Raw genomic sequence first — 20,614 nt, 5'->3', positions numbered from 1 at the left:
AGGTCGGCAGAATATAGCAGTCACCAAAAGGAAGCCTCCGTTGAGCATGGTATTGAACATTGTGTATGATCTCTTCTTAAGTCTACATTGATCTTTTTGACCAGTCACCAAAACCGACATGATGCAGGCTGTCTAACCCAGCTTTAGATAATAACGGAGCAATTCATACATGAATTTCAGAGCATGTGATCGCAAGAGATGCCAACGGAACTTTTGTGATCAGGTCAACTGAGGCATAACCATGGCGTCATTCTCAAACTGAGAAGCTGCTTGGACCAAACCTCGTCCCATGATTCGCCGTCTAGCTAGAAGAAAGAAGCCTGGTGAGGGGCTGACCCTTGATACGGACGCTGGTGCGAGCTCCGCCGGGGTTGGTGATGCGGACGTTGTTGATGGAGGGGTTGCTGAAGTTGATCTTGGTAGTTCCTCCGGAGCGGATAGCGTTGGTGCGAGCGCCAAAGTTGAGAGAGATCTGCGGGTTCGCAGTCGCGCTGCGGCCCGCGCCAACGCCGAGGGGGTAGGGCTGTCGGTAGGTGAAGGTTCCCTGGGCGAAGCCGGGGCCCTCGGTGGCGACGCGGCCGAATCCAGACAGGGATGCCTCGCCCTCGAGCTCGATGGCCCCCTCGCCCACACGGGTGACGGTGGTACCGACGTTGGTGATGGAGCCCTCGATCACGGCGGTCTCAGCAGCCTCGGCACCGGTAAGGGCTGCGTCGACTGAGACCTCGACGGTCGCGACGACTGCTTCGGCCTCGAGAATCTCGATGGTGAACTCAATGAGAGCAAGCGCGCCGAGGATCAGCTGGGCCTGGGCGGCGGCGATAAAGAGCGCGATAGGGAGAAGGAAGAACTTCATTCTGGCGAATTACTCGAAGAAGAAAAGAGTGTGAGGTTAACGAGTGTATGGTTTGAGCTCTAGAGAGTGACTTGTGTTGTTATGGGTAATGAGTGATGGAAAGACGTGACAGGCGTTGAGCTTATTATATGTTCCTCCCATCACCAAGTCGGTCGCGATCAGCCGCATAAGTCAACTCCGCGCGGGATTCTCGGATATCGGGAAATGAATGCGAAGGAAAAGTTCGCTTTCGCAAGCCTCACAGATATTAGAAAACTTTCTTTTGATTCAAATAGTTCGTTTGGGACATGACTATCCTGGGCAACAAGATCTGCGCCCCCAATCCAGGAACTGCCAGATGAACGTGTAAACTCAATCTTGTAGTTCGTGAGCAGATACTCTTGCCGGGTTCCCGACTTCCAGATTTTGATCAGTCGCCTGATATTCCGAAAGAGGGAAATTTAAGGCGTTCCAGAAGAACCTTGGTCATTAGCGTGTATAACGGATACGAGAATGAGACTACGTATTGATGATATTCTGCCCCCGGAGACCGACCGTATATTGCCAAGTTCATGCTTTTCAGATCAAACGGCAAGTCTCGTAAATCGGATCAAATAATGGATGAACATGTAAACTTTATCCCAAAGTTTACCGGTGCGCCCGCCCGGCTTTTGGATGAATGGTCTCATGGTGGGGGCGGACACGGACGAGTAACAGAAGTTAGTTGGGCAGGGAAATCCACGCCAAATGCTTTACGACTCATAGCATGAGAACTTCCGAAAGAAATTCCAGCCGTACTGTTACGAATAGTTCACAGGTGACTGGTTGGTGTGTACCATGGAAAATGGAAAACCATTCGCAGAAGTTGTTGCCAAAACTTCTGATGCGACATACAGCAGGTAGTCATCCGGTTACGGGGGTTGCTCGAATTGCGGCTCTCTAGAGTTGAAGTTGCCAGCGTGACAGCGAGACAAAGCTTAATTGATCTGTTCATGGTTGTACGATTCATGTGAGCCCAATTATATATCCACTTTACTCTTCTAGAAATAAGCTAGTCACGAACTGGCCGATGTCAAATATATTACCGTTGTCAGCCTCAACACTTCTCGGTATCCCACAATGGAGGCAGTGTATTCGGAAATCGGATCAATGTGCAAAAGCCGTGTGGGCTATATCCCGAGTCTCACGGTTCATCACATTCAAATGGTTGTTTCTGATTAGTAGCCATGATAGTATAAGAACCAGTTCCCAGCCCTACCAACCGTAATTCTGACCAGCAGCACATCCAACATTTATCTGTCTTCACGTCCATCCTTCAGTCACTCACACGCTCCTTTTAAACCTCGCCAATCACAATGCAATTCTCCTTCCTTGCCGCGACCCTTCTCGCCGTCCTCGCTCCGGCTTGGGCTTATGAGGTTGCCACAGACAAGTGCTGCCAAGCCCAGCTTGAGGCTTGCCACAAGCAGGGTGCCAACGCTTGCATGTGGACCAACGCCGCCATTTGCGTCGACAACCCGAACAACCGCGTCCCGGTCGACGATACCTGCCTGAAGGCATGCCCTGACGCCACTGTCGAGAACCCGAACGGTTTCCTCTACAAGTTCCAGAAGCACGGGTACGTCGGACTGTGTCTTCATGCCAAAATGTGATAACTAACAATTCTACCAGTGCCCCCGCCGGTGATTGCGTCTGCGGCAACTTGAACCCGAACCTGAGCAAGTACTGCTACGGCGGTTAAGTCACCACCTTCACGAAGCGTTGACGGAGTTTCTGGTGGCTGGAGTATTGAGAATCATGGGATTTCTCTACCTCTATGCATAGTTCATTGTACAATATACTTTACGAAAGCCTTTTCAATGCTTTGGATGTACGCTTGTTTCACTATGCTGAACCTGTCGCCACGCACACACAACCATCTGCCTTTGATGTCATGCTTGGCGGCTTCGCTCTACTTTAGAAGAATTGCTAAGCCCCCTTGAGAGTGGACCAAACTGCCAAACATAATACCAAAGGTAACTGTTTATACATAAATCACGACAGGTTTCAGTAAAAATCATCATCAATCAGTTGAACAAGCTGTTGTTCTCCAAGACCAGCCCACATGCTCCACATCTATACTCTTTACTCATTACAAAGGAACTCAAGCCAAATTACAGTCTCCTCCAAATTACTGATTTTCGTTTCTGGCAGCTGAACTAAGCGCCACACATTCAATGGCCTCGAATCCAGAGGTGCTCACAACACATGAGGCACCAAATCGGAGTCATGCCCATCACACCGTAGACCCGAACAATGCGCGCTAGTCGACGTTCCTAGAGTCTATGCTGGTCACATCGAAGATGTCAACGTTCTTAGAAGAGGCGAACTATTCAGCGACTAAGGCCCTCCTGACTGAACGATGGGAGGCGGGGAGCTACTAGGCCGAACGGAGCTGGAAGAGGATGATGAAGATGAAGTGACGGGCGGCGAGCTGGAAGGCGAAGAGCTTGGTGAGGTGATTGGAGCAGAGCTGGAGGGTGAGGAGCTCGATGGAGGTGAGCTTGAAGATGAGGTGACAGGAGCAGAGCTTGATGGGGAGCTAGCTGGAGCAGAGCTCGATGATGGGGAATTGGGCTGAGGCGAGCTTGAAGGCACCGGACTGCTTGACGTCGCAGAGCTACTCACGGAAAATGGACTGGAGATTGGTGCCGTGATAACAGGGGATGCCGGCGGGGAAGAAGACGCGCTTGAGATAACGCTTCCAGAAGAGGAGGCAGGAGGAGATGAGCTGATTGCGACGGAGGAGCTCCCGATACCAGAGGAGACAACACTTGACGAGGACACTGACGCACCAGGAGTGCCCGAAGTGCGAGAGCTGGATCCCACAGACACAGGGCTTGAAGAGCTGGTAACTAAAGAGCTGCTTGCCATTGACGAGCTCGGAGTCGAGACTGGACGGGTGCTGGAGCCTGAGCTGCTGCTGCTTGGGATACTGCTCGGGGCTATGCCGCCGACAATAGCCAGGATGAACTCTCCCACAAATTGGCCAGTGGCGGCAGGGCTGGAGACAGGGCTAGACGGCACATTCGTTGACGGGACAATGGTTGACGGCACAGATATGGCCGAGCTGCTAGATCCACGACTGATTGTTGGCGATGAACTGCTTGAAGGCACTGAGCTAGGCAAGGAGCTGACTCCAGACGGAGTAGAGGATGCTGCCCCTGAGCTCGACAAGGAGCTGACTCCAGACGGTGTGACAGATGCAGGCCCTAACGAAGAGGCAGGGGTCGATCCGGACGCAACAGGGCTGGACTGGGCGCTGCTTCCTGACAGGCTACCAGGCGTCGTCGAAACACTGACAGATGCGGTGCTAGCTCCAGACGTCGTCACGGAGATGGTGCTCGCAGTGGTCGATGCGGGTGCACTGTTCGCCAATGGGAGACTTGCGATGCTGGAGGACGACAATGTCACAGTCGCAGGAGTGATGGCCACCTGCGATGCCGGGATGACTGCAAACAAGGGAATGGCGTTGACCGCGCTTTGGCGTTTGCCAAGACGGAAACCACGACGACGCTTGTTCCCAGCCGCGGCACATTGTTCCGCGGGGATGAGAGGAAGATCCCTGATGACACTACCACAGTAGCAGGTGCCCTGGTCGGCACCAGTATTAGTGAGCCCCTTGGTCGCGCAGTAGACGGCGCAAGTGGCCGCACTATAGCTTGCAGCGTCGGTGAGCGTGTTCCCACTGAATGGTGACTCCCCGGGCGTGACACCTCTGCAGCCCTGAGACTGCACAACGAACGGAGCAGTGGACCTCTCACCGGTGACAGGATCGATGACCTCAAAGTTCACGATCAAAGCTTCGCCAGGTTGGATTTTGAAGACTTCCTCGAATGCCACGGGCTCGGTGCTGAGTACAGAGATTGAAACAGATGCAGAAGATAATGGGCTTGCCGAGGTGACCGTTCCGCCTGACGAAGGCGATGTCGGGCTTGCTGGTGGGGTTGAATTCGGCGGCGCATCTGCCGAGGAGGGCACGGGTGGCGGACTTTGGGAAGACTCGGGCTCTGGGGTAGGAGTCGGGGAGGGAGATTCCGAGGGGCTGGGAGTCGGGCTTGGTGAAGTCTCTGGTGATGGACTGGGAGCCGGTGAGGGGCTCGGAGACGGCGAGGGGCTCGGAGAAGGTTCCGGTGACGGAGACGGGCTGGGCTCAGGCGAAGGTGAGGGGGGTGGTGAAGGCGAGGGCGAAGGCGAGGGCGAAGGCGAGGGGGTTGGTGAAGGCGAGGGCGAAGGCGAGGGCGAGGGCGAAGGCGAGGGCGAAGGCGAGGGGGTTGGTGAAGGCGACGGCGAAGGCGACGGCGAAGGCGATGGGGAAGGCGAGGGAGATGGGGTTGAGCTTGGCACTGCAACCTCTGATGTACTGCTGCTCGATGTCGGTTGAACAGGAGGTGCTGAAGACGAAGTTGACTGGACAGGGGCTGCAGTGGAAGAACTCGTAGTCGGTTGGACAGGATTCTCCGTCGAAGACGTCGAAGTAGGCGTAGGCTGGACTGGAGCTTCCGTTGAGGAAGTCGATGTTTGCTGCACAGGGAGCTCGGAGGTTGTGGTGCTCGTTGTAGGCGCCACCAAGGGCTCCGTAGAGGAAGTTGAAGTCTGTTGCACGGGAGGCTCAGTTGAAGTGCTTGTGGGCGACTGAACGGGAACTTCGGACGTGGAGGAGCTCGTCGACTCGACCGTGGGCTCGGAACTTGTGCTGCTGGGCGTCTCTTCCGCAGTAGAGGAGGTGCTTGTCGTTGGCTCAACAGGGGCTTCAGATGTCGCGCTGCTGGTGGTCGACTCAGGCTCGGAGCTGGATGTGGCAGTAGTCGATTCAACAGGAGGCTCCGAGCTGGTGCTGCTCGTCGTCGGGTCAGTAGATGATTCAGGAGATGTGGTGCTGGTCGTCGCAATCGGTGATTCGGAAGAAGTGGAAGTTGTAGTCGGCTCGGCGGAAGTCTCGGTGGACGATGCCGTTGTTGACGCGACCTCCGCTGTGCTGGTAGACTCAGGTTCCGTGGAGATGGTAGACTCGACCTCCGTTGACGAGCTGCTAGGTTCAGTTGAAGTCGCCGTAGTGCTAGTCTCCGCGGGTGTGGCCGTAGTGCTAGCTTCAGTGGACGTCTCAGTCGTGCTAATCTCGGTAGATGTCTCAGTGGCACTGGTGTCAGTCGATGCAGCTTCTGTTGATGTATCTTCCGTCGATGTAGCCTCAGTTGAGCTTGGCTCATCTGTGCTAGTTACTTCTGTAGAGGTCGCGGTTGTGCTCGCTTCTCCTGTAGAGCTAGTTGCTTCGGTCGATGTGCTGACGACGTCTTCTTCAGTGCTGGTCGGCTCGCTGGAAGTCTCTGTGCTCGAAGTCTCAATTGTGCTTGTCACTCCAGCTGAGGTTTCTGTTGTACTGATATCCTCAGTTGTACTAGTGGCCTCTGTGGAAGTTTCCGTCGTACTGGCATCCTCGCTTGTGCTAGTGGCCTCGGTGGATGTCTCAGTGGTACTAGACGGTTCCTCAGTTGAACTGGAATCCGTGGAAGTAGCTTCGTCCGTAGCCGTGGATGTACTACTGTCTGTAGTGGCGACCTCATCTGGGTCAGCGGTTGTACTGGCCTCATCGGTAGTTGTACTGGCGGCATCAGTGGCTGTGCTGGCCTCATCAGTGGCTGTGCTGGCCTCATCAGTCGTGGTACTGGCCTCGTCCGTGACTGTCGTAGTGTTATCCGTGTCCGTGGTTGTCGCTTCATCAGTGGCTGTAGCCTCGTCGGTCGCGGTAGTTGTGCTATCTGTAGCAGTAGCATCATCGGTAGTCGTAGCGGTGGAATCTGTCTCGGAAGCAGTGCTGGACTCGGTGCTTGATGCGGTGGTGGAGGTAGTGGTAGCTTCAACATTGGTATGGAAAACAGCTTGAGCTCCTGCACCACCACAGTTCTCGGCGGGATTTCCAGAGCATGTAGTGTCGCAATCCGAATCTGAAGTTGGACTCCCGACAACCTCATTGCCGCAATAACATGCGATGCTATTCTCTAAGGCGTACCAAAGGTAGTTTTGATCTCCACAGAAGGCCAAACAGTCCTCTTGGGTCATTCCCCCGGGAGGGTTGGATTCAGGGGTACTGGAGTCAGTAGTAACGGCTCCGCTGTTCGTGCTAGAAACTGCTCGCGTTTGCCCCATCATTGAGTAGCAGTTGCCTTCGACACCACTACCTGCAGCTTGTGCATTTATGATAGGCAACAGAGAAAAGACGGCCAGAACGGCCGCCTTCTGCAGCCAAACCATCTTGCCGGGATGTCTTCTTCCAGCAGCACTGGCAGGATCGTGAAAAGAGTTCGACAAGGATCGAGGCTAAGAGCCACGAGCTTCTCCTAATAGAGAAATGGGCCAAATTCAAAAGAAGAGACAATGAAACGTCCTCCTAGTCACCAAAGATGAACCGCGGAGAGAGCCGGTCGAAGTTAGAGTTCCGTCTGTGTGTCCAGAAACGCAAAGGGGCGACGGTCGAGAGAAGAGGTAAGGCTCGTCCTTTTTCTTCTTCCCTTCCATTTTTGCCAAGACCAACGCCCGTGGGGACAACAAGAAACGAGGCATCGCCATTCTCATCCCTCCACCGCCGCGTCGACGGTCTCACCCACATCCCAGGAACCAGGGATTCGGAGAATGAGGAATCTCAGGGTCAGGCATGAAGGCAAAACGCCCTTGAGCGCCAATCATTCCAGGTCTCTCCCCTTCTTCTCCCTGTGGCCAGTGTGCGAATGTCTCGCTTGTCTTTCCCCCCATCTCGGCCGGTCGACTGCCGCTTCGGAGTTGATACGAAAAGAGAAAACGGAGAGAAGAGTCTCGTGGAGTGCACTCCGGTGACTAAGCTGGGCTTTCCTCCGTCGGGTTAGGATCGTTCATTGTGGCTTGCGCTGTCCATAGACCTGACGGGAATGCTTCGCGCCCCTGTATTTTCCACTGCATGCTTGGGCAATCAAGGGAATGAAACCCACGTGAGGCTGGAGGCTGAGCTGAGCCTAGGGAGGAATGATGGCAGGGTCGTTGTCCCAGGGATGCGGTGTAAACGGTAGCAGTTGATAAGCCGCATGAGCTGGCTCTGCCCCGGCACTTGGAAAAAATGAAGCATGAATAATTGCTGGCTAACATCGTACTGAAGAGGCCAGACAAACGATTCTAGAGCTCTTCCGCTCCGCTCGTGTCGCACGGGGGGCGGGGCCCACTGCATTGGCTATGGCATGTTGTTCTATTAGGGAAAGCTTATCCCGCGCCATAGAAGGGCCCAATGGAGTTCGGATCCGCAGCTTGATCGTCGTGGTGATGACTTGTGAATTCCTGTCCTTGTCTGTTTCTGGTCGATACGCATACCGGTGGGTTGCATCATAGCATATGGTTTGACGAGTAACAGCGATAGTTGGATGACGTGCTAAGGTTAATGAGAATAAGGGGCTGCCCGTGATGGCAGAGGACCATCAGGCTGGGTCGGCCGCATGGCATCTGTTCGGAGCGGCCGCTCAAATAGACTGTCGACCCACCGACGCAGTGTCGCGCTTGAATCAGTAAAGCAGGAAATCTTCCTGAGAAATACTGCGGTCCCGCAATCGTCGCCTCAGCTTGTGTTCCAGGCCTTCAGTATCCCTCGCGTTGTCCGCGTAGTTTCCCGCCTCGCTTCCCCAATGCATGAGCCCCTCAACGTAACATGTTCCTACCATGGTCATCCCGTGTTTCTGCTGTCGTTCTCGCAAGACATGAGGCATCAGGCCGCCCTCGAGGACGCAGAGCGCGTCCCCTGCGCGCATCTTTTCTGGCCCCAAGCCGAGCTGGCCTTTGGAGGTCAGGAAGAGTCGACTGCCACTAGCCACAGCTCTGATGGTGTCCTCAACCCAACAATTATCTCCCGGCCGTATCCTCGTTGGTTTGAAATCCCCATGCTCGGTTCTGAGATTGAAATCGCTGGTAAATGTGAAGAGCGGAAGGCTTAGATCATCATCACTGGCGGGATTCTCTGCTTGAGATGAAATTGTCCAAAACAAGGGTGGATCACCAGCACACTCGCTGATGCGCAAGCTGCATTCTTCGCCGTCCTGCAGGTACTTGTTCCAGAACATGATATCATCCTCGCTGTAGGATTCGTTGCGCGACCAGTAGTTCGCAAAGGCGGACGCCAGAAAACGGACCAATATCCAGTAAGACAACTGTTTTTCTTCTGCGCTGCTAAGCCAACGTGGTGGTGTATAGCCACCAGAGACCCTTTGGATTCTCGCTGAAAAGCAAAGAATACGCGAAATGATCTCCACGAAAGGCTTGCTATATTGCAGCTGACATTCATCCTTGAAAAGCCGGCATATTGTGATGATTTGATAGAGTATCTCCTCGAGATTAGCGAGATCGCTTGCGAGAGAATCGGTGATGCCTAGAACATCTCCACACGCAGCCCCGGAGACGTTCAAGACAAATGATTGTTGTGCTTCGGGGTGTTCTGGAGCTATCTGAGTGGGTAGGCGATGAACTGGCTCCCAGTCGGAACCAGCAACGCGATCCCCGTCAGCCAAGCGTTGAAAATGCTGCTGTGGTAAGACATAGAGAGCTTCTGAGCCGTCCTGCTTAGAGTGAAAGAACCTAGCACGACTGGCATTAAACATCTGGAAAAGCTCTCCGTGGAGGCGCACGCGGTGTTGATCCCAGCCGGGAACCGCATAGTCTGATGACCAGTCAGGGACCCAAGAAGGCACATCGTTCCGGGTCTTCGCAAGGAGGTCAAACGTTGTAACCCACAGAAGACCAGTTTGCTTGATGATTCTGTAGGCCACGCGAGCGAAGGGTGTGTGGACGCTAACGTTGTAGTCGGTATCAATACTCACGAGTGCTTCCTTTTCCAAGTCAAGCGCAAGTCGAAGTAGGGCGAATATCTTGTCGCGAGGCTCAGATGATCGCCTGTTCCGGAAATTTCTTAGCAACCAGAGTAGCGGACTGTTGTTTGCGAAGGGTAGTGATCTGTACGATGTCACTCGTAGGAAGTCGATCGCGTCGGCCTTTTCAGCCAAGAAGGAAAACACCCTGGCAAACTCGGTGGAATCCGTGGCAAAAGGGTTGAAAACAGCGTGTAGACCGTGTCCAATGATACTGAACGGCATCGAAACGCGACCATACATAATGGTGAGCTCTCTTGCAACACAGGCTTCCTGAATAATCCATATGCGATTCCACCAGTCGCTAACAGCGAAAAGTCGAGTTCTCTCCGACATTAGTCGGAAACGCCGTTGCGAAATTGGATTTACCGCGTCAAACATACACTGCCGTGCTAGATTCGCCGAGCTCTCATGCAATGGCGCCGAAATAATACTGTAAAGGCAAAGCATCTCCTCGTGTTCTGTTAGCGACCCTGGCATCGGGTTCTGCCAAAGACCGATAGATCTCTCGATAATAGGCAAGTCCGTCCGTTTGCCAGTGAAACGCACCGGATCGACCAGTCCAAGTCTTGCAAAACGGCGAGAGTAATCTTGACGACTGCGATCCAAGCCATCGCCTACATAAGCAATGACCTCTGTAGCTGAATCGAAGATATCATGCATTAATCCGACTTGGTGGCTCTTTTCGACAGAATCTTCCTGGTTGATGCACACGGAATCCACCTAGATGACGATGGATTCTGTGGTTCGGCGAAGGGCCCTCAGCGCCCGGTCGAGGTTGAAGGTGATGAAGTGGACATGACGGTTGACGATGATCTTGTTGAACCTTCGAGTGCTACCCCAAGCGTAGGACAACGGAACATAGTCATGATCCCGGTCGGCGACATACAATTCCGCAGCGAGGTCTTCGAGCCACTCCCCAGGCAGAAGACGAAGGAGACGAATCTCCTGGCCGCTTAGCCCTTGGCGGTAGGTGATGGTAGACATGGCAAGTCTGACGCGAGTACTCGATCCAACATCTGCTTCCTATTGTCTGTAGTGAGAAGGAGGCAGGGATTGAGTGGTGAGTATGAGCTGGAGAGAGATTGTTAGCTTGGATTGTCAGCCTGCAGTTGAAGATGCTGCCGATTGGTAGGATGGATGCATAGCAATGGTTGGCTGCCGCAAGGGACCACGAAGGCGCAGCTGGGCACCTCTAGATCGATATCGCCATTTTCCAGGGATAGCCTTTGAAGTGCAGTTCTGCCACTCGTCAGATTCTCACAGCCGAAATCATCCATCTCAAGAACCCAAATCGTTGTGAGGAGAACTGTGCCTTCAGAGCTCAACTGTTGATGAAAGGAGAAGACGTTTGGTGGGGCTGCAGCTGGCAGGGGCGACGGGGGACGCAGTACCCCTCCTAAATTACATAATCGCCATATGAGGTAAGGCAACAACACACACTGGTCCGTGCCCGGCGGGCATCACGAAAGGCTGCAATAATTTTTTGGGAGCTCCAGAAGCTTCTTGGGCCACGAACAGCCGAACCTCAGCCTCCCCGCGACGACACACGAACCTCGCCAAACCCAACGACACGCTCCCTTTGGCCTTGTACTCGTCGTCACACAAATAATCCACCAAGATGTCGTTCGGAGGCCAGACCCCGACCATTATCGTCCTGAAAGAGGGTGAGTTTACCCCACCGCCCCTTGCCCGCCCGCGGGCCACGATTGACGAGTCTCTTGCGCAGGAACCGATACCTCTCAGGGCAAGGGTCAGATTATCTCCAACATCAACGCATGCTTGGCTGTCCAGGCCACCATCAAGTCCACCCTCGGCCCCTATGGCGGTGACCTGTTGATGGTCGACGCCAACGGCAAGCAGACCATCACCAACGATGGTGCTACTGTCATGAAGGTCAGGAAGAACGATGCGGGCAGCATGATGGAGGTTGAATTGCTGACACGCCGATAGCTCCTCGACATTGTCCATCCCGCAGCCCGAATCCTCGTCGACATTGCGAGATCACAAGATGCCGAAGTCGGCGACGGCACAACATCCGTCGTCGTCCTGGCCGGCGAGATCCTTAAGGAGATCAAGGAGCACGTCGAGCAGGGCGTCAGCTCCCAGGTCATTGTCAAGGGTCTGAGAAGAGCGTCTATGATGGCGGTCAACAAGGTCAAGGAGATCGCGATCGATACCAACGAGGGCAACAGGAGGGAAACACTCAGCAAGCTGGCCGCGACCGCCATGACGAGCAAGCTGATTAAGCGCAACACCGACTTCTTCACAAAGAGTACGTCGACACGATTACCCTCCCATAGTGCCAGTTCTAACGTATCGCAGTGGTTGTCGACGCCGTCCTGTCCCTCGACCAAGACGATCTTAACGAGAAGTTGATCGGCGTCAAGAAGATTCCCGGCGGTTCCCTCACCGACTCCCTCTTCGTCAACGGTGTCGCCTTCAAGAAGACCTTCTCCTACGCCGGTTTCGAGCAACAACCCAAGTCTTTCCAGAAGCCCAAGATTGTGTGCCTGAACGTCGAGTTGGAGCTCAAGGCCGAGAAGGACAACGCCGAGGTGCGCGTCGAGCAGGTGTCGGATTACCAGGCCGTCGTCGATGCGGAGTGGCAGATTATCTACAGAAAGTTGGAGGCTATCTACAAGACCGGTGCCAAGGTCGTTCTCAGCAAGCTGCCCATTGGTGACTTGGCTACCCAGTTCTTCGCCGACCGCGACGTCTTCTGCGCTGGCCGTGTTGCCGCCCAGGATATGGAGCGCGTGGTCCAGGCTACTGGCGCAACTGTTCAGTCAACATGCTCTGACATCCTGGCCGAGCACCTCGGTACCTGCGGCAGCTTCGAGGAGCGCCAGATTGGTGGCGAGCGCTTCAACTTCTTCGAGGGCTGCCCCGAGGCCAAGACCTGCACACTCATGCTGCGTGGTGGTGCCGAGCAGTTCATCGCCGAGGTCGAGCGTTCGCTGCACGATGCCATCATGATCGTCAAGCGCGCCATCAAGAACCACACCATCGTCGGTGGTGGTGGTGCCACCGAGATGGAGGTCTCCGCCTACCTCCACCGCTTCGCCGACAAGAACATCCCCCACAAGCAACAAGCCATCATCAAGAGCTTCGCCAAGGCTCTCGAGATCATCCCCCGCCAGCTCTGCGACAACGCCGGATTCGACGCGACCGACATCCTCAACAAGCTGCGCGTGGAGCACCGTAAGGGCAACACATGGTCTGGTGTTGACTTCAACAACGAGGGCGTCACCGACATGATGGAGCGCTTCGTCTGGGAGCCCGCGCTGGTCAAGATCAACGCCATCCAGGCTGCCACCGAGGCCAGCTGCCTCATCCTCGGCGTCGACGAGACGATCCGCAACGAGGAGAGTGCCGCGCCTCAGGCCCCCGGTCAGGCCCTGCCCCCTGGTGCCGCCCAGCGCGCCCTGAGAGGCAGAGGACGGGGCATGCCTCGCCGGTAAGGTGGTTATGACTGGAAAATGAATGGAAAAGGAAAAAGTCAAAAGGATTTGATGAATGGCGTCTGTATGATACCTAGAATTGCCCCACAGGGGTTTTGGCTTCCAGAAGTCTGAATAGACTGGGTCATTTGTCGTCTGCCATGAGCGGTCCACGTGCTATCATCAAGGAGCAGCATTGATGTCACGAAAATCCTAACGACGGCATATAGGTCATGTACGCACGGGAGAGGCTACCTTGTCGCGATTAATTCTTCAGATGTCAAATTGCGGTGTTCACGACTTGACACGAGCGACTGCAGGATTAGTACCGCTTAGCTGGTGATGAAATCGGGCCAGCTTACCCAGAACTCCATGTTCTCTCTCACAGCGCGGGGTTCTTGAAAAACGACATAGAGATGACATGCAAACTGAGGGCTGCCAAGCACATATTTACAAGTGTCGATATGACACCTCCGAAAGTCATTAAAATGCAGTGAAGAAACCTAAAAAGCACCGAGCTATATTTTTGCAGCATCCGATAGGCGGGTGGGATGCACAGCTGATGTAATCTCGAAGAGGGAACACTAGCGGTAGCTGTACCCCAAGTGGATGGGCAGCCTTCACCTAGAAGTACAATTTAAACTTACCCGTGGCTCGGCGGTGAGGAACTTGCCCGTGGATTTTGGTGCGGTATTCATGATTGACAACTGATATTTTGACAGGTCAGTCAGTTGACAGCCTGGGAAGCAATTTGCTGGTATGCACGAGACACTCGAGGAGCATCTGCACACCACCTAAGTAAACCGATTCTATTCAAAAAAAAAAAGAGAGCTTCTTGAATGTCGGAATCTTGTCAGGGGCGGGCTCAGTTGGTGTCGTACATGCAACCAGGTTAGCTAGTTGGCCCTGGTACCGTGCCTTCCAGCATTCTTACTCGAGACGATGCATGAGAAGTAAGGTAGGAAGTCTATTCGTCGTCTTCGAGTGCTATGCCTGCCAAGTATGCAAAAAGGTCTAAAGAAAATGCAAAAGAAAATACCACCGCCGCTGCCCACGAACGCCATATGTCGTCAACTCGCCTTATCCCGCAGAGTACCCCATCCCATACATCTCCTTGTCCCGTCCCTTGTCTCCCATAGGCTCATCAACATCATCCTCTTCCTCGTCCCCTTGCTCTATCAGCATGTCCAAGTCTCGATCCACAGCCGCTGCTTCCTCTGGCGTCTCTTCGGCCTCCGTGGCATTGAGCAAAGCTTGAAAGTCTGTGTGGTGTGGGTGGTAATGATTATACGGATCATGCGACGTCGGCGGCGGTCCAATGATCTGCGGGTCGATAGGCTGGTAAGATTCGTCTTGTAACATGGGATTATGATGCGGATGTCGAGGTAAAGGCGAATCAGACGGGTCGCGGAGGGTATGTGACGGAGGTATTGACGCGACCTCTGCATACGGCGACGACCGCGGCGGTGAGAGAGGCGGTAGATGGTGTGGTTGCAGCGCCAGAACGCGACCAGCGGCGCTGACGCTCGCGGCAGACGGCATCGGTGTAGATGAAGAAGCAGATAAAGTAGGATTCGAAAGAGAATTGTTAGTCAAGGGCACACTCTTGTTCGAGGCAGCCGCAGCAGCTGCTGCTGCCGCCGCCGCCCTTCCCCTCGCGCCCCCGTTACCCCCCGGCGCCGGCATCTTGCCCAGCTCCTTGCACTCCGCGCAGTTCCTAATCACGTCACTAACGGTCTCCTTGATGCGGCTCCAGTGGTACTTCTCGGCAATGGTGGCCGTCGTCTTATTGATGCCGCCGTGGCTGGCGACGTGGACCTCGCGGGCGATCTCGTACTGGCGGCGCGGGTCCGGGACGACCTCCTTGTCCTTGAGCATGAGCCGGTCGCCGTCCAGCAGCTTATAGTGCGTCGCGGCGCTGCGGAGCCTGCTTTTCTCGGCGCGGTCAGCCCCCGCCGGGTACTTGCTGTACTTGAGGTAGAACTTGATCTTGTCGAAACGCTCTTCACTCACGAGTTCCTCGGATTCGCCGGGGATGAGGTCGCGCCCGTAGATGATGGCGTCGATGAGCACGCCCGGGTGCGACTTGAGGTTGCCGCAGCCCTTGACGCGCCCGATGCGCTTGAAGCCGAGGGCGTCCCAGATCTTGCACGACGCGACGTTGGTCTCGTACACGAGGTTGAAGACGGAGTACGTGTAGCCCAGCTTCGGCGCCCAGTCGATGTAGCACTCGCCCATGAGGCGGCCCACGCCGCGGTTGCGCGAGGCGTCGGTGACGAGGAAGCCGGCGTTGCACACGTGCGAGCTGCGCCCGGGGTAGTTGGGCTTGATGTAGAAGCTGCCGAGGCACTCGCGGGACCAGTCCATGTCCTCGGCGAGGTCGGCGCGGTCGACGTTGCCGAGGAGCATGATGGCGCCAAAGTTCTGGAACCAGTAGGCGCCGAACTTGTCGGCGGGCATGCGGTCGGTCATTGGGTAAGTGTCGCCGCCTTCGATTTCCTTGTTGAGCTGGTCGCTGAGGTAGCGAACGAGGGATTGCGGGACCTCATGCTGCGACGCGAAGGGGATGATGGTGGCGACGGTTTGGCGGTCCCGGAGGGTCACTTGACGGGGGACGATGTCGGCCGGGAGTTCGGGCTTGTTCGGGTCCGGATACGGCGGGGCGCCGGAGACGCGGTAGATTGTGGGGCTCGCCGGGTCGTCCAGCATGGCCGGCATCTTTGCGACGGATCGGCTCCGCAGAGGGGGCCTGTGCTGTCCCTTCTAGCGGTGTAAGACGAAGAGGGGTAGGTAGCCTGTGTTGGGGTTTGGCAGTCCGCCGGTTGCAACAAGTCGGTCGCTATACGTACGAACTTGCTGCTAAAACCTCACAAGCGACAGGGAGTTAGTCAACATTTCACATGTGTAGCAAAGCAGGCAGCAGTTGAAGCAGACGGTAAGTAGCCTCAGGTGCGTTGCGTTTCCTCTTCTCTCCCTCGGACCCCCCCTCTCTTGATGTTGCCAAGCAAGATGCAGATTGATTGGTAAGGAAAGGCTGCAAAAAATAAAGCCTACCGAGTTTTTGGAGAATACTTTTTGGGCAATGTCCTCCTCTTCCTCCTGTTGGTCGAGGACCGGACCTCCCTCCCCGACTGGCTGCGGGAATTCCTAAACGACCGACCTCGGCTCAGACGCCGATTTGGCGACGCCGACAAATGTAGAGGAGAGTCTGCAGCGACTGCGCTTCCGACGCGAATGCGGTCGTTGTGGTGGCTTGAAGGGGTGGCCGCTGCACTTGATTATGATGCGCGCGTGCGTCCTGCTTTGCCCAGTTTCAGCCGATGACACCACAGCTACCATGCACGAATGCCTGACCTTGGCGGGGTGTGGAAAACGGAGCTGGCTGGCTGCCCTGGGCTTGTGCGTGCTGAAATGTTCGTTTGATGATGGTTTTCGACCTTGGGGAGGGGAAATGCGCAGGCGCGAAGTTTTCAACATGGGGGCGGGGCATGAATTATGTAAGTTGATGACCGAGCCACTAGGGTCCCTAGCCACATGTGGCTGGACTTCTCAGGGTGATGCTGAGTGAGGCTATTCCCAGGTTAGCACGCACAGCTCCTTGTCCCATCTAACGACAAAGCTCTTCAATTCCATGCTTCATCATGTATATAAACCCCATAATTTTCAATTCAGACATACTGAAATAAGATTGCTTGCTGAGTTACAACCATAAGTCGCTCTGAGAAGACCACCAACGATGTTGTCGTGAGCCAGTTTGAACGCTTCCGACATCAGACGCCAAAGAAGAAAGATGGCGTTCCGGATTCAAGATCACATGTGCCAGGTTTTCCAATAAGAGTTCTTATCTCCCTATCTGGAGTCTGACAGACAGGGCCGGAATGTTTGAAAGTGCAATACCAAGACCAGCTGAACAGGCGAGGCGCCAAGTGTGTAACCATACGAAAACCGTACTCAGCCGTTCTCTCGGGTCCAGATCAATTCCAGTGATATCTTGGTGTTAGCTGAAGGGATGCGCTCTGCTATATGAAGTGCCCGTCTGTCTTGCCTCTTACGCGTCCTTCGATTAAGCTCACAAACTGTTGTACCGTCTCAAACTGCCATCAATCTTTAATCTTTGAACAATTCACCGTCACGATGGTTCAAGTGCCTCCAGCGTCTCAAATGGCGGCGTCCATGTCGTCCGGTACGACAGACTTCGTGTACAAACCCCTAAGCCAGCACGAGATTCGAGTGCTGCTCCTCCTCCCCGGTGACCTGGACAGTCCTCTCCGGGCTCGGATCACACACCGGCATTTTGATCCGTCAGTCTCTCCTCCGGAGTATGAAGCAATGTCCTATGTCTGGGGAGAGTTGGGCGAAACAGCCACTTTGCACATCGTGGACGACGCTTCGAATGATATCGGCACGATCCAGATCCGACAGAATCTGGCGTCGGCTCTCAGACACATTCGTCATGATACCAATGATCAACAGAGTCTCCAAGCCCGTAGTCTCTGGTGCGATGCTGTATGCATCGATCAGAGCAACCTCACTGAGCGGGCAGCTCAGGTGCAGCGTATGGGCGCCATCTACCGCCACGCTCAGAGGGTCATCTTCTGGCTCAGCGCTGAAGATGAAGACGTGCCTCGAGCGATGAACATCCTGAGAAATTTCACTCCAGACTTTGACCAACAACTCCCTGAGGCCGACTGGCGGTCCTTGATGACCCTCCTCGCCGACGCCTGGTTCAGGAGGTTGTGGATCCGCCAGGAGATCTGGCTAGCCAACAACTCGGCCCTCTTCCAGAGCGGCGACTGTGAGCTCAGCTGGGATGAGTTCTGCAACGGCTTGAAGCACCTTCGAAGCTACACCGTGGACCACCAACCTGCCCTGGACGAAGAGTCACAAGGCTACTTTCGAGAGATCCTGGAAACAGCCTGCGATGTCGCCCTCTCCAAGCCCAGAGTTAACTCTTTCCTGTACATGCTCGTCATGACGCGGCATTGCGAGTGCGAGGATGAGCGAGACAGGGTGTATGGTCTCCTCGGCCTACAGGATTTGCTTCAAATCGAGCCAGACTACTCCAAAACGAAGGGTGCCAGGGATGTTTACTTTGACTATACGGAGAACTATCTGAGGACAGTCTCGATAGCCAACATCCTCTCGATGTGTGAGATGGCCGATAACCCGAGCTGGGTTCCCGACCTCACGGTCCCGGTGCCTTCGCTTGGTGTCTACGGCATCGGCTCAGCCAGCAGCAACACCAAGACAGTGTACAGCATCTCAGCTGATCGGACGCTGACAATCACGGGGACGCACGTTGGAACTATCACTCGAAAGACGTCTCCGATGCCCCCTCGACCCAGCCTGGAGGATGTTCAGAGAACATTTGCATCCTGGGTAGCCGCTTCATTCCCACAGGGTATCCAAGCTTATGATGGCGCTGCGGTCGACGACATGATTGCCACAATTGCGCGCGGCCATCTCAAGGAGGACATCGCCTTCGACGATACCAGCTTGGAACTCTGGCAGCTTAAGGACATCCTCCTCAGCGGTGTTCCGGGACACTCGCCACGACAGTCATCAGACCTCGAAGCTGCCTCCCGGTCTCGCGCTCTCGACGTGTTCTCCAAGAGCATGACAGGCATGCAACTCGTGAGAACAACATTGGGCAAGTTCGCCCTCGGTACCGGCGCAGCTCGCGAGGGCGACGAGATCTTCGTGATTTTGGGGTGCAACATGCCCATAATCATGAGACCGGTCGGCAGTTCCAAGTACAGGATTGTCGGGGCATGTTTCATGCACAGTCTCATGCGCTTCGAAGGGCTTCTCGGTCCGCTGCCAGAAGGGTGGAGGATGATTTACAAGACCTTCAGCAGACCAGTGTTCATCCACCCCAGCGGCATGATCACAATCAATGATCCTCGTCTAGAAGAGCTGCCTGATGGTTGGGAGCAGAAGTCGGAACAAACGGGGAGGCTGCTATGGAGATATGGTGGGGAAGGCGATTGGGAGTGGTTTGATCCAAGGATGGCTCCTGACCGACTCAGCGCTCGAGGGTTAAGGCTGGTAGACTTGACGATTGTCTAATTGTTTGTTAAACAAAGACGTGTCTAGGACAGCCCGAGAAATTTCGAAATTCTTTTGTCTCTGGAATGACAGGGCTGTACCATCTACATGCTGGCGATAAAACACCCAGCTTCTTGACGTAAAGGCTTTTCCTGTGTGGAGAGCCGCATGACTCTGTCAGTAAAAACAATCGACGCCTGCCGCCGTCCGCAATCCTTACTTCAGGCGTCGTAATGCCCGAATACTCTAGCGAAGTTGACGAGAAGTCACAGCATGCCTAGAAAGAATGTTATTCAACTGTTGGACAATCTGAGTGAACTTATGCATTTGTGCACGGCTACCGAATAGTATAATTCAGAAGAGTGTAAAGAACAAAGGGATTTGCTCGCCACTGAATACCAGAGCCAAGAGACGTTCGATGCTTGGTAGTCTCAATAAATATGACAAGACTAATTCCTACCCTCTCGAGCTCCAATTAAGCGGACACTCTCTACTTTGACGAGAAATGCAGCCTATAAGACGATGCCTTTGCACTTTTTGTGTGACCTCTGCCGGAAACAATGGGATTCTGATTGTTCGGCTGTTTGTTGGAGGTGGCTGGAACCCTATCCGCCAAAGTCGAACATATCTAAAGGCATTCTCCGTTATATCATGCACAACACCTACCACCTGCTTATAACAACCTGTCATCTGTCACACAGGTTGTTGTTCGCTTATAGCTTGTTGAATAACTTTCAAGCAGTAAAGCAAATGCAACATGACCGGTCAGCAACGTAGGGGTAACATGAGATCATAGCAGAAAACACGTCTCCGTCCATTGCTCAATATTCAATACACAATCGAGGAACAGGACATGCGGCCTATTGGGCTGCCTAAACTGGTGTTATGAGAAAGTTACTGCCTTTTATATGAATGCTCTTCAGGTATCGTGAGAAGCTGGTCTACCTAAACTTTAGCGTGACAGGCATAGACCTGCGGCCATAGTCACTTTCCACGTCCCCTTAGGTCCCTAGACACACAGCAGTCAGATGAGCTCCGTTGAGACTGGATAGGGTCGTATAAATTTACTTTCTTTTGGTTGCATTTTCTCTCCTTCAACAATGAGTAGTCGCAGACAAAGTGTTGAACAGCGATGCCGCGGGATTCGCATTTGCATTAGGCGTGAGTAGCCTCGAGATTTACAAGACAGCACATTTTAAAAATCGTACCAGATTACAGAAGTATCCTCACCTACTTTCTTCATCCATCTTTTTTCATTGGCAACATATTCCTTCTTGTTTACCCAGACGGCGTTTGTAGACTTGCTATGGGGTTTGTTAGAACGCCAAGAGGTTCGTAGAGGGGTGGCACAGGATCTTTCTTTCAAGACTTTA

At 54.2% G+C, this 20,614-nt stretch overlaps 9 protein-coding genes across 9 annotated transcripts; 4 read left to right on the top strand and 5 right to left on the bottom strand.

Moving 5' to 3' along the window:
- Nucleotides 1–301: 301 nt before the first annotated feature.
- On the bottom strand, nt 302–856 carry CGGC5_v008194 (uncharacterized protein; the record flags this gene model as incomplete). The annotated part of the gene is made up of 1 exon (XM_032024467.1): nt 302–856. The coding sequence occupies one exon, from the start codon at nt 854–856 to the stop codon at nt 302–304; it is 555 nt and encodes a 184-aa protein (XP_031892075.1).
- A 1,334-nt stretch (nt 857–2,190) lies between these two features.
- CGGC5_v008193 (uncharacterized protein) lies at nt 2,191–2,576 on the top strand (the record flags this gene model as incomplete). The annotated part of the gene is made up of 2 exons (XM_032024456.1): nt 2,191–2,453; nt 2,507–2,576. 2 exons carry the CDS (start codon nt 2,191–2,193, stop codon nt 2,574–2,576), a joined length of 333 nt encoding a protein of 110 aa, XP_031892074.1.
- Nucleotides 2,577–3,236: 660 nt separating this feature from the next.
- Nucleotides 3,237–4,744, top strand: CGGC5_v008192 (uncharacterized protein; the record flags this gene model as incomplete). The annotated part of the gene is made up of 4 exons (XM_066151984.1): nt 3,237–3,372; nt 3,469–4,243; nt 4,297–4,547; nt 4,599–4,744. 4 exons carry the CDS (start codon nt 3,237–3,239, stop codon nt 4,742–4,744), a joined length of 1,308 nt encoding a protein of 435 aa, XP_066008755.1.
- Nucleotides 4,745–5,027: 283 nt separating this feature from the next.
- Kremen2 (Kremen protein 2) lies at nt 5,028–7,126 on the bottom strand (the record flags this gene model as incomplete). Its single annotated transcript, XM_032024435.1, has 2 exons — nt 5,028–5,470; nt 5,566–7,126. 2 exons carry the CDS (start codon nt 7,124–7,126, stop codon nt 5,028–5,030), a joined length of 2,004 nt encoding a protein of 667 aa, XP_031891939.1.
- Nucleotides 7,127–8,397: 1,271 nt separating this feature from the next.
- Nucleotides 8,398–9,993, bottom strand: CGGC5_v008190 (uncharacterized protein; the record flags this gene model as incomplete). Its single annotated transcript, XM_032024424.1, has 1 exon — nt 8,398–9,993. The coding sequence occupies one exon, from the start codon at nt 9,991–9,993 to the stop codon at nt 8,398–8,400; it is 1,596 nt and encodes a 531-aa protein (XP_031892071.1).
- Nucleotides 9,994–10,473: 480 nt separating this feature from the next.
- Nucleotides 10,474–10,737, bottom strand: CGGC5_v008189 (uncharacterized protein; the record flags this gene model as incomplete). Its single annotated transcript, XM_032024412.1, has 1 exon — nt 10,474–10,737. The coding sequence occupies one exon, from the start codon at nt 10,735–10,737 to the stop codon at nt 10,474–10,476; it is 264 nt and encodes an 87-aa protein (XP_031892070.1).
- Nucleotides 10,738–11,371: 634 nt separating this feature from the next.
- Nucleotides 11,372–13,214, top strand: cct7 (putative T-complex protein 1 subunit eta; the record flags this gene model as incomplete). The annotated part of the gene is made up of 4 exons (XM_032024401.1): nt 11,372–11,417; nt 11,480–11,646; nt 11,704–12,025; nt 12,076–13,214. 4 exons carry the CDS (start codon nt 11,372–11,374, stop codon nt 13,212–13,214), a joined length of 1,674 nt encoding a protein of 557 aa, XP_031892073.1.
- A 1,059-nt stretch (nt 13,215–14,273) lies between these two features.
- On the bottom strand, nt 14,274–15,911 carry SPT10 (the record flags this gene model as incomplete). Its single annotated transcript, XM_066151983.1, has 1 exon — nt 14,274–15,911. One exon carries the CDS (start codon nt 15,909–15,911, stop codon nt 14,274–14,276), a length of 1,638 nt encoding a protein of 545 aa, XP_066008607.1.
- A 1,416-nt stretch (nt 15,912–17,327) lies between these two features.
- CGGC5_v008186 (Heterokaryon incompatibility protein 6, OR allele) lies at nt 17,328–19,262 on the top strand (the record flags this gene model as incomplete). Its single annotated transcript, XM_032024379.1, has 1 exon — nt 17,328–19,262. One exon carries the CDS (start codon nt 17,328–17,330, stop codon nt 19,260–19,262), a length of 1,935 nt encoding a protein of 644 aa, XP_031892041.1.
- Nucleotides 19,263–20,614: the final 1,352 nt, after the last annotated feature.

Source organism: Colletotrichum fructicola (assembly GCF_000319635.2).
Source record: "Colletotrichum fructicola Nara gc5 chromosome Unknown KSG_Nara_v1_contig04, whole genome shotgun sequence".
Lineage (NCBI taxonomy): Eukaryota > Fungi > Ascomycota > Sordariomycetes > Glomerellales > Glomerellaceae > Colletotrichum > Colletotrichum fructicola.
Note: the sequence above shows the minus strand (reverse complement) of the source record. Positions and strands in the feature narration are given on the sequence as shown.